General features: G+C 43.5%; 1 protein-coding gene across 3 annotated transcripts in view; it reads left to right on the forward strand.

Moving 5' to 3' along the window:
* The window catches only part of LOC146784493 (zinc metalloproteinase-disintegrin-like VLAIP-B), a 278,449-nt gene that overhangs the window by 207,855 nt on the left and 58,247 nt on the right, over positions 1–12,347 (forward strand). For 2 of the 3 annotated variants that reach the window (XM_085633319.1, XM_085633318.1), the window contains exons 21-23: positions 3,975–4,049; positions 4,633–4,698; positions 8,187–8,240. In XM_085633319.1, coding sequence (XP_085489445.1) covers positions 3,975–4,049; positions 4,633–4,698; positions 8,187–8,240 — 195 coding nt within the window. The remainder of the gene's footprint in view (positions 1–3,974; positions 4,050–4,632; positions 4,699–8,186; positions 8,241–12,347) is intronic. The other variant, XM_085633320.1, reaches the window with a different exon arrangement.

Genomic DNA, 12,347 nt, shown 5'->3' on the forward strand with positions numbered 1-12,347 from the left:
ATCTCGGTCAGCGGGGAGCTCAAAGATGATCCCTCTCGTGCTCCGTGGCTTTCGGAGCCTTATTCTTGTTAGTTCTGCCCTCGAAGTGCTGGATTGTGAACGGATTTGGCAGGTTTTGCCACAGGCCCTGATGGAGCTCGGGGAACTACACCGCCATTGCTATCGGCGCCAAGCCACGCCCCCAATTTCTGTTTTTTAAATTCATTTCCTAACTGGAACATACCTGTAATATTTGTTTTTTTATGTGACTTGCTAAGGTTTTAAAATTTTATTTCCTAACTGTAACCTGTAACCTTTGAGATTGAGTGTGTGCTTGAGTGTTTCAATGGGTATGTAACTGGGCTTCGGAGCAGCTGCATAAGTCTCATGGAATGTGTAAGTTTTTGAGCGGGTCTGTGAGTAGGTGTGAGAGTGTCTGAGTGGGTCGGTAAGTGAATCTGAGTAGGTATGTGAGTGGATGTAAGAGACCATGAGTGGGTCTGTAGGTGGGTGCATTAGTGTCTGAGGGGGTCTGTGAGTGGGTGCACGAGTGTCTGAATGGGTCTCTGAGTGCCTGTGAGTGTCTGAGTGGTTCTGTGAGTGGCTGCATGAACGTCCGAGTGGGTCAATGAGTGAGAGTGTCTGAGTGGGTGTGTGAATAAAGGTCTGTGTGGGTATGTCAGTAGCTGTGTCAATGTCTGGGCCATAACACAACCTCACCTGCCCCTTTATCCTAAAAGAGACCACACTTTTGCACAAAATATCTACCAAACTGAAGTACTTTCTACTGGTTAATTACTAAGTGCTATCTCCATGGGTAAATGTTCAGTATGTATTCTGCACTACAGCTCTGTAATGGAGCATGAGGAAATGTCAGCAGTGATATTGTGTGTGTTTTGGCAATGTGATTGTTCCTCTTGTGTCTTTATAACATGAATCTTTCTATAGAGAGACAACACGAGTACAAAGAGGTAAATCTCCACCAAACAAGGGTCCTTCCTCTTAACTATATGAAGTAAGTGCTTCTTTGTTTGGTGGATATTCCCCTCATATTCCCCAGCATCAAGATCTCCTTACCAAAAAGGCCAGGAGATGCTCTGGGGGCTACTTGTGAAGCTGCTCATTATCCTGGCAAAAGGCAGGAAGACCTTTGCATACTAATCGGGTGAGGGGGCCAAACGGGCAAAGCATCCTAGTGATTTGTACGTTTTCATACTTAGTCATTTAAAAGGAGAACCATGGAATCTTCTCTCACCAGGACTGGACAAGAAAGCAACCACTCATCAGTCACATACAGATTGTGCCCCAATAGATCAATGATGCATTCACCTCCATGAAGCATTTTATATTGTTCTTCAATATGGAATTGCACAGAAAATGTACTTGCTTTGCCTTCACCAAGCCCAGGAGTTATGATCATATGTCCTTTACAGAAATGGCGCTTCAACTGGTGCACTTGCTTTGTGTGTGTGTGTGTGTGTGTGTGTGTATATATATATATATATATATATATATATATATATATTCACTTAAAAAACCATAGGTTTCACACAGGTTATAGTTAGGTGGATATTTCTCTCGTAAAAAACCAATGAAATTCCCCCGTTATAGTTAGTTCAGATAATTATAACTTGCGCGCCCGCAATCCACTGCTGATGACGTCACATATTACATCACTCATGACATGGTCAGTGGCATCACTCATGACATCATCCTTGTGATTAGAGTGGCGGTCGCGCGAGTTATAGTTATCTGAACTAACTATAATGGGGGAATTTCATTGGTTTTTTACGAGAGAAATATCCACCTAACTATAACCTGTGTGAAACCTATGGTTTTTTAAGTGAATTTGCAAGGTTTTTTAAATGCTAATTCCTAACTATAACGTGTGTGAAACCTATGGTTTTTTAAGTGAATTTGTACGGTTTTTTAAATGCTAAATTATGTATTTCTTAATCTATTTTTTTTACCGTGCGCGCACACCGCGATTTAAAAAAAAAAAAAAAAATGTTTTTTTCCCCTTGGTGGGTCCTTCTGTGACCCCCTGACAAAGGCTAGGGGGTCAGGAACTCTCTTCCCTGCCCCCTTTTCACGTTTTCCACCTTTTTCCCCCCCTTTCCTTTTTAGTGCGAGAGACAAAATGGCGGCCGACACTTCCTGATTTCGACCGATTCGAATGTTGACTGACATCTAACAACCAATCAGAATTTCGGTCGCACACAGTTCCGTGCGCGCGCGCACGGTGCGCGCGTATAGATATTTATATGCTTTTAAATGCTATTTTCTCAGGAAATCCTGAACAGATTGACACCAGACCTGCAAAAGGCACTTCCCTGACCTGAGGACTACCTCTCTGCCAAATTTTAAGTAATTCTGTTCAGCCGTTCGGGCTGTACCTTCGACTAAAGGTCCTATGGGAAAATGCATGGGGAAAACGTGTTTTGGGACCCCCCTTTTTCTCTCGGGCCCCTGCTTGACGAATCACCCCGAGACTTTCAGGGTAGAAGCTGAGCAGAGCGCCTCATTAGTTTTGAAAATTTCGCGAGGATTCGTCAACCGGCGCCAAAGTTATTCAGAATAGAATTTTCAGATTTCCTATGGAAACACGGTCCTAACTATAACTATCTACTGGCGACCGCCAGTAGATAATATATATATATAATGTGCTTACTGTTGAGTTAAGGTTTGTGAAATGAACATCCAGGCTACAATGGCCTTGGGGACCCCATTCCCCTGGGCCTGGCCATGATTTATGGGGGAGGGGAGCTGTGCAGCCCCCTCCCGGGCTGATTTCAGCAGTGGGATACCCATCCCCTGGGGCCAAGCCAAAATGTAATGGGGAAAGAGGTCCACGTGCACCCCACCAAGGGCCAAGTAAAAATAAAATGGGGGGAAGGGGGAAACACTTGGCCCACTTCCCTGGGCTAATTTTGGTCCTAGGGACCCCATCTCCTGGGGCCCGGCCACAGCTTGCTGGTGCCCTGGAGCGTACCTTGGGGACTGCAGGGGAAGCCTGAAGGAGCCAACACTGCTATTGAACACAGTGGCTGCTGGAAATGCAGCTCCCTGTGTGAAAGTGCAATAGTTTAATCTCTTTCCCTGCGTCATGTCTGCAAGAGGGAAAGAGATGAAACCTCAGCTTCCAGTAAGATAGAGCACTGTCACAGCTCCCAGCTGCTAGAACCTGAGTGTTTACTTTTGCTTGGCGGGAGCTGCCATCTCCTGCTAAGCAAAAGCAAACGGATATGTTGTGGGGATGGGCACCCAAGGACATAGCAGGCGGCCAGCCCTGGGTCGGTGGTGGTCCCCAGGGCCATGTATGTTTCCAGGAGAGGGGTCTCATTTACCCCCCCTCCATTGTTGTTCACGCTCGAGCCCCAGGCCATACCTTAAAATGTTATTTTGGCCCTGGGAGGTGGTGGTCCATGGAACACGGGGGGTCCGTGTGGTCCCCTGCACTATTGTTGGATTATCACGGTAGAGGTGGTTGAAACAGCCTAGGGGGGAGGGTCTGTGCGGTCCCTCATCAATTAAATAAATATGTGCCCAATCTTGCCTTTTTTTTTTATATCATAAAATGCCCTGGGACCTGGCCCACACAGGGACCCTTTTCAAAATAGCTGCACTTTTTAAAAAGAAAATTCCCATGAATTTTACAAATTCATGGCAACAGTTTTCTTGCCCTGCTTTGGGGTCAAGCTACTCCTACCCTTTTCTTTATTCACATTTTTTGGGGTGTTTCTTTGCCCTTGTGTTTCTCTCTATTGCTCTAGATTAAAGTCTGATGAGGAAATAGTGCCAGTGCTAAAAAATGAGTGCCAGTGGGCACCACCTGTGTCGACTGGCTCAAATTAAGCACCTGGTTTTGTCCTTTAATGCATTTCATATTGTGATATGTACATTAGTAGCACTTAAAGAGCTTCCTCAGTTTGATTTTACCTTTTATATAAGTATCACAATTTTCAGTGCTGTTAAGTGTCTGCATTTCTTTTTAGCTGCCTACCAGAGCTCTTCTCCCTTCCCCATCCCCTACTCCTCCCAGTCAAGCTGATAAACCAAGAATCTCTTTTGTAAGTTTTCACACAAAAGGCCATCATTGTACCATGTCTCTCCTCCCACACTAATGGCAATCAATCACGTAGGGCATAAGGAGACATTGTAGCCCAGGGCCTGGGAGAATGTATCTATGTTGCAAATGACCCGTGAAGCTGTCCCAAGACACAGGTGATCTAATGATTCTCTAAATTACTTTCTGCTTGTCACAAAGTGATTTCACATTTGTCATAAAGGATAAAAGCCAATGCAGAGTGCTTTTTACGAATTTCTTTAAAAAAACATTTGCAAAACTGAGAGCACTTCATTCATCCTTGTGAAGAGAATTTGCCTAAATATTTGTTTTGGGCTACTTAAAGTTCACCCAGTCCTAAGGCTTACAATGAGGTCTTCCTTGCCATGGTGAAGATGGTTCTCATTAAATTTGATATGGTTTCTTTGATTGGGGTTATAGAATTCTGAGCCACAAATCTGCATGCACAATGTATGCAGCTAGTTTACCAATGAAAAATGTTAATTTGGGTTTTCTCAGAAGTAATCTAAACTTCTGCTTTTGAATTGCATTACTATTTACCTTTCATTATGTTTTTTTTTTAACAGATGCATTCCTCTGATGGACGCCATCAGCAGACTAGAGTTGGATATTCCAGCCCACAGTATGTTGTGGTGAGTTGCCAGTATGTTTTCTGACTTGTTTCCTTAATTGTATGAAGTGCTCTAGCATAATCATGGTCATATCAAGAAAACATGTAACCATTTAGGTCAAAGCTAACCCAAACAAACATTTTTACTTCTACCTAATTTCCAGGATTTCAGTTGCATTTCTGAGGAGTACTATCTCAAACCTTACCCGACTAAGGGACCGATTATGATGTTATCCGGAAAGAGTCCGAACAACATTCAATTCCTCAATCTGATTCGGAGCATTGGAACCCACCTTTCCGACCGACTCGGACATGTTCCCAATGATCGATTATGATGGCTGGAAAGCGTTCGAAGTGTCCAACTCGGTTACGAAAGGCATTGGGGGTAACCAAGTTGTTCGGGGCCAAATCTTAGCAGTCTAAGGACTGCATTTTCAGCTAAGCGATTAGGATGTCAGATTTGGACATCCTTTCCAATTCGGTTGTGCCAGTACGTATCGGCTGTTGGATCTGGCTTTGGGGGCCCATAGCATGCCCCCCTTCACCAGTGGCCCACCGAATCCGGCCCGTGGGGGGTATCCATGGGTCACCCCTTCCCATGCATGCACAGTGTGGCAAACACCATGGGGTTCCTGCCACAGGGTGCATGGTTTCCCCATCCACCCCTTTTGTTAATGGGAGCCTGTGCTCTCTTTTCGGAACACAGGCTCCCATTGAAGTCAATGCGAATCAGACCGAACGATGTCCAGAAGCATCGTAATCTTTCAGTAGAGCTAGTAGAACCCGATACCATCCGAAATGATTCCGGAACCAATTCGGTCGATAGTTTCCTAACGAGATCGTAATCTGCCCCAAGGTAAATAATATTGTTGTCTCATCTAGCGATATTGATTACAAAGATTTGTCCCTTTGTTGAAACAGGCCTGCATATGGGTGTGAGCTACACTGTGTGTACATACACCTTTGTTGGTGAAAGGTTAAAAGTAGGCTAATGAGTCAATGAAGAGTGCCTCAGCATTATCCATGTAATTTCCTCACCACAGAATTATTGTTGTGGGGAATCCCATTAAATCTGTAGATGGGGAAATAACTTTGAGTATGCTTTTATCGAGTCTTTCACATACAGAGTTTTAGCTGTTTTCAATGCCATCAGAATTTATGGACCTCTTGTAATAAGGACCAACATCTTTGAAATATGCGTGCATAATTGCACTTTAAATTTAAGAGAAAAGGATTTTAGAAGTCAAATTTTAAAAAAAAACTGTCCCTTTTTCCGATTCTTAGTCATGCATATTGTGTGCAATTAGTAAAAAGTGTGCAAAATAGGGTGTGCTTCTGGTGATAGAAAAATGCAGTTACTTATGATGGTCAAAATGAATTCAATTAAGTAGGAAACTGTAGTAAATACCAGAAAAAGGATAATATGTGACTGGACCAAGATATCCCTTCATAAATCACAATTGGCATGCATGCTGATGACTAAATTGAATTGTAGGTTAATACTTCATCAGTACAGCATTATGAATGCTCTACTTCCGTCAAAGCAGTGGTTCAGATCATCATTATTAACAGCCATGTAGTAGGTATTGGGCTTAAAACCATTATCTGAAGTGTTTTTACTGCACTTCATTTTTCCTGTGCAGTCCTGTCATCTATCTCTTGTGAAATAGTATTGAGAGTAGTCTGGCAAATGGGTTATTAGTTAAGAAACAAACTAACTCATTATGACTCAAAATCCTAAAATTAACTACATAATTGTGGGACTCTCTGCCCACTACAGCAGGAATTCCTACAGCCGCTATTATCTAGGACCCTAACCATGATTACCATTGTGTAGAAATTGTGCCATCATCAACCTGTATTGTGTAGGAATTGGCCCATCGATGAATATTGCACAGGAATCCTACTCATTAACTCGTCCTGTGCCGAAGTCAATCAGCCAGCATCGTGGACATCAGTTAGTGTTGTTGAGTACTCCCCCACCAGTATATTTGATCTTTTGCACACCACTCATCTCTTCTATGACCCCAACACTAGTCATCTCACTCTGTTCCCTCCTCATCAATACTAGCAGGCTAACAACTACACCACTGCCACTCCTCATGGCTCCCACCCTGAACCACCCAAAGGTGGAGTAACGGCAAGTGTGAACATCTAGCAAAAGAGCTACAAATTGTCACTACTTGGAGGTATATCTGCCTCTCTTATATGGGGAGTAGAAAAATGTCATGTGGCCTAGAAAACCTATAATCATTTCACAGTACCTGCAAATCCATAATCCTTAATTCTTTTGCACATGGATATTACCACATGCTTGTGACAAAGTAGTAATGAAAATGAATAATTTACTGAGCCAAAAAGTACCAATGTTGCTCATTAGGCTTTTGCTCTCTTGATAAGTAGTTCCAGCATGTACATTGTTCTAGACCTAATTCATAAAGCATTTTCATGTATGTCAGTTTGTCATAAGAGCACAATGGGCTGGTTATATGAATATGTGATCTCAAAATGCTAGTTGTGAATTGTGACCATTAAAACATTTTAAGAACTGACCTATTAACTAGTAGTTTGAATCTTACAAATCCAAATCATAGTGGGTCGCACTCTGACCTTCCTCATGAATATTAAGGAGAAGGGTTCCAAATTGGTACTCTATGCAATTGGAGGCTACCACAGCGATGGTGGCCTGCTAGGGAAGTAGACCACCATTTTATGATTGCTTTCAAATGAAGCAAGCTTTCAATAAATACAAATGCAGTCAATTTTCCTTAAAGGAAACACAGCTGTGTTGTTTTTAAAATTTAAAAACAAACTTTTTATATTTTATTTTTAAGTTTAATAGTTGCCGGTAGTTCTCTGGATCTGCCTACGCTCCAACAAACCTTTTTTATTTTTACATTCTCAAAGGAGAAAGGGTCTCAAGTGCACCCCCTCCATTTTGAGAATAAATTACTGCTTCCTTTGATTTGTCAGTTAACAAGCAATGCAATGCATAAGATATCACTTTGGTATTTTGAAACACAAGTACATTTCTTTTCTGGGGATATAATAATATACTCCTTATCCTGGAAATCTACACCTGTGGCAATTGTCATTCGTACCAAACATGTAGTGTAGTACTTTATATTTACCAGTTCAAAAATACTGCACTAGAAATTGTCACGTAATGGAAATCCATTTATGTAGTCTTCTGATAACAAGAATATAACAAAAGATTGAATGGTGGAGTTTTTCTGTAAGAGAAACCACACTTGATTGTAGCATAGTCTTTTAATAGAAAAATTGCTGACACTATAGATCTCGTAAATGTCAAACATACTTGCTTTTCAGGAGAGTTAAAAAAGTTCAGCATGAATATTTGTAGGTAGGGCAGGAGATCAGCTGCAGGAGTAGAATGGTACATCTGAGCTCGTTTCAGGGATCTACAGAAAGATAGTTTCGAAATAAAACTGAAATCATTGAACCAGTTATTGATTATCCTTTATTATTTGCTTGTCAATTTCTATGCAGGCCTCTCCCAGCCCAGAACCTTCTCTCCAGTCCTTCGGTGTCAATGCAGTAAAGGTAAGCTTAAGCACGATGACTGTGATTTTCTCGTTTAGTTTTGAGCACTAGGTTTCTTTTAAAAAGATGGTTTCAAAGAAATCTGCATTCTATATGTTTCGTTATTTTTTTCTCCTTTTTGTTATTATAAGGATTTAAGTTTAGGAATTTTTCTCCATTTTCAAATATATTAATTGCACCTGATTTTCATCTATTTAACACAAATTATATGTAGCCTTAAATGAACGGCATATATCTTTTCGGCAAAACAGAGTATCAGTTTTAGACCGCCTAATCCATTGCCTTTTGACATAAATGGATAACATAATGATGTTTGTGGAGTTTACCACATTCTGCAACATTTATTGTGATATTTTGGAAATATGTTCATTTGTAGGTTCCTTCATAGGTTTTAAGTAGAGATCACGTTTTTGTAGATACACAGAATTTGCGATGCCTTTTCATCGAAATTTCCATTTAAAAAAGATTTTCATGATTCTCCCAACTTTACTGCAATTACATCAGCAGATTGTCCAGGAAGCAGATTGCTCACAGTTAGGGCCCCATTAGCATGGCGTGCGAACTTCAGTCCACCCGCCACCCTAGCAGTGCTGTGACCGGCGGCCAGGGTCGCGGTGGTCCAGCACCGTCAATTAGGATGCGATTACCAGCCTGGCGGTCGCATCCCACATCTTTAACACTGCGGCAGGTGCTGCTGAAAGCAGCACCCACCGCAATGCCAAAGAGGCATGTTGTGCATTGCCATGCACAACGTGACAGGCAACGCTCGGTGCCTGCCACCTTGAGCATGGCAATTTGGCACCCCCTAAGTGCAGCCCCCCACCCTCCCGGGGGCCTGCAACAGGCCCCCAAAGCATTTCCTACCAGCCTTTCCCTGGCAGCATCGCCGCCATGGAAAGACCATTGTGTAAACCCATGCTAATATGGATGGCAGTGTCTGGTAGGCACCGCCACCAAATTAGTGCCCCAGTCCGCCTGGCCGGCAATCGTTACGCTTGCGGAAAAGCGGCGGACACACTTTGCGTCGACGGCAAAACCCCCCGCCATTGTAATAAGACGGGGGGTTTCACTCATAACGATGTCGTGGTAGTCGCCACCGCTGGCTTGGAAGTGTCGCGTACGTCACAGCATCCTAATGAGCCCCTTAGTGTGGTTTAAACCAGGAAAAATTGAAGCACATGTAGCTTTTTCTATTCACCAGCACTATATTTGGACACTCCCTTATCTGGACACCCTACAAAGATAGGGACCTTTAATGTTGTTTGCCCTCAATTTGTACACTTTGATTTTGGCACTAAAGGTAACTGCAGAAAGTGGGTAGGGACATCAGAGAGAAAGTTTGGGAAAACAAAAAACTTTTGATTTTTGAGGTTTTTCGCCACGTTTCTAATGGCCACCCACCACTGACTTTCCACCCAAATCAATACTGCAACAGAAAATCTACCCTTGTATGAATTAGAACCAGATACATTCTCAAATCTTAACAGTGAACTATGCTTTGAGATTACGAGAGTAAATCGAAGGTTTTTGAGTCACAAATATAATTTACAAGCCTAAAAACGTTTTTGAAGTAAGCCAATTGTGACTATCCTGTGATGTAATCATGATGTTGATCGGTTTAGACATTATCAATAGATTAATATTGGCTTATACACAGAGGATTCATTCTTATTAAAACGCAAATCTGCCTCACATTAAGTTTGCTAAATCACTCGTAAATTGCTCAGTGCTTGAAGATAACACCAATTTGTGCCTTTTCATGTTCCTCATTCTCTCGAATGGTATTTCATTAAGTAAACTTGTGAGCAGTGCGATTAGCAAACCGTGACTTTCAGTGGTGGCTCCCCCATTGGGGCGTGGGGGTGTTGCCCCACTGCTTTCTCGTAGTGCGAGAAGGCATAAACGGTAAAAACTACCATTTATGTTTCTGCTACTCTCACTGCGAGAAAGCAGAAGTGCCTGGCAGGGGGGGAGTGGCTTACCCACTATTGTGGGTACTGACTGTTTGGTCGGCCCCAGGGCCGAACAAAGCAGTCATGCGCACTCCCCCCTTTTTCTCTATGTAGGCTGCTGCATGCAGCCGACCTAGAGAAAGTGGCACAGCTGGGGCGCTCTCCGATGCGCCTCACCAATCACAATGCTGCCTTTGCAGCGTTGTGATTGGCTTATGGTAGCAGGAGGAGGGAGGCTGCCTGTGCCTGCTTCCTGTTGGAAAAACGCAGCGGACCCAGCCATAAGCGTTGAGGCGGCGCGGAGCGGGACCGGTAACTTAGTACGTTTTTTAATTTTTTAATTATAATTATAACAACCCCCCTCTGCTGCGATTACCCCCCCCCCGCGCGCGCGCGCACGTGACCCCTACCTGCGAGTCATGCATGAAAGATTGAAAGAGATACGGTTCACCTAGATACATGTCTGGGGGGGGGGATACAGGTGGTTGGTAAAAAAAATTGTCGGATCATAGGTAATCTGTGAAATGTTCTGATTTGTCTCTGTACACCGTGACCACTTGGGAGGTCTTTTCTTCACTAAGAGCCAGACCAGAGAGGGATTTAATAAAATATAGGAATTGAATTAAAAAAAAATCTGGAAGAAAGCCTTTTCCCGCTTAGCTGGCATCCGCGCAATGCACAGGGAGCCGTGGACATTCAAATGTCAGCCCAAGCCCTGTTTGAAGAGGCAAACGATTCACGGTCTGTTGTCAGGTTGCCCCACAACAGGCCGGAGGGCATCAGAGCGCTGCAAACACACCCTCAAAGCTGTAAATTGAGCAATTAAGTGTATCTCGTGGTGAGGCTGTCTGCCAGGGCATACTGTCTAGTGCCGCCGATCCGAGGTTGAACCTCCAGTTCACAAATTGCAAATGTTTTCTGCTGAATTAAGTTTGCTAGCATTCAGGTTTTTGATACCCAACTAAACTTAGAGGGCAATGAATATTAAGTTGATTCCAACTGCACGTAGAGAAATTGTACTTGATGTTGCATTGTGGTTACTGAGTTTGTTGGTACTTCTGGGGCATCTAACCACTGAACCCCCCCCCCCCCCCCGTCTTTTGAGGATTCCTGCATTGGGCAGATTCAATTCAACATACTGCAACTGAAAAAAACCTCCTGTGAGACCCAGCAGAAACCATTTGTAACTGGTCAATTGGCATTTCCCCCAGGGCTGACAGCCCTGCCCCCGTGTCAGTCCGTTGGCGGGTATTTGCAAAAGAAAATGAGACCGGCTTTAAAAGGGATCGCAGCTTCATGAACCACCCCACGTGTGTACCTGAGACCCGTCCACGTCAGGTGGGTAGGAGTTGTGCACTGCGTTTTAGCCCAACCGCCACGAGTTCACTGTTTTCGTACATATTCAGAATACAATTCTGTTTTTAGGGGAGATTCTGAAGCCTTTCACCATTCCCGCATGAACCGAAAGGAGTGAAGACCTCGCAGCCATAACTGAATGTATAAATTTAACTTCTGGGAGGAGCCCTAGAAATATTGAGAGGGCAGGGTTCATGTCTTATGGCATGTGCCTCGACAGCCTGCGTTGGACACTGGAGCCTGAAGTGTGGTGGAAAGGACCGCTCGGCCCACAGATGTATGTACCGCATCTTGCTTCTGTTGAGTGGCATCACGTCATGTCGGACCCCCTGGAAACACTAGCCTGACATAGGGGTGACAGGACCCCCACAGCAGCACGGGACAGTGCAGGGCCGGAGTGTAGTGTGACTCGGCTGCGCCTACCCAGACTTCACAGCAATACAGTAACATATGACATATTTTCACATATTGAATACTAGGACATTGTCATAAGGTAATTATGAATGTGGGTTACTAGTGGGAGTGAAACATATGGTGACACTTCATTGGCGTCCTGAAGCCCTGTCTTCTCTAGTCCCCAGCTGCCACTCTCTTCTGACTTTTTCTCCGTCTATGCCTAGCGTGGTGCTGTGTAATACTTGTATATTTTCTTGTATTCGAGTTCCTGATATGTCTTGTAAGGGAGTGGCTGTGTGCCCTAATTTTCTTCACCCCTGTGGTCTAGACAGGCTGTGCACTACCTAATTCACTCATAAAAGAGTATTTTACATGCTTCAAAACATTCTTGACATCAGTTTAA

Source organism: Triturus cristatus, chromosome 11 (genome assembly GCF_964204655.1).
Source record: "Triturus cristatus chromosome 11, aTriCri1.1, whole genome shotgun sequence".
NCBI classification, from domain to species: Eukaryota; Metazoa; Chordata; class Amphibia; order Caudata; family Salamandridae; genus Triturus; species Triturus cristatus.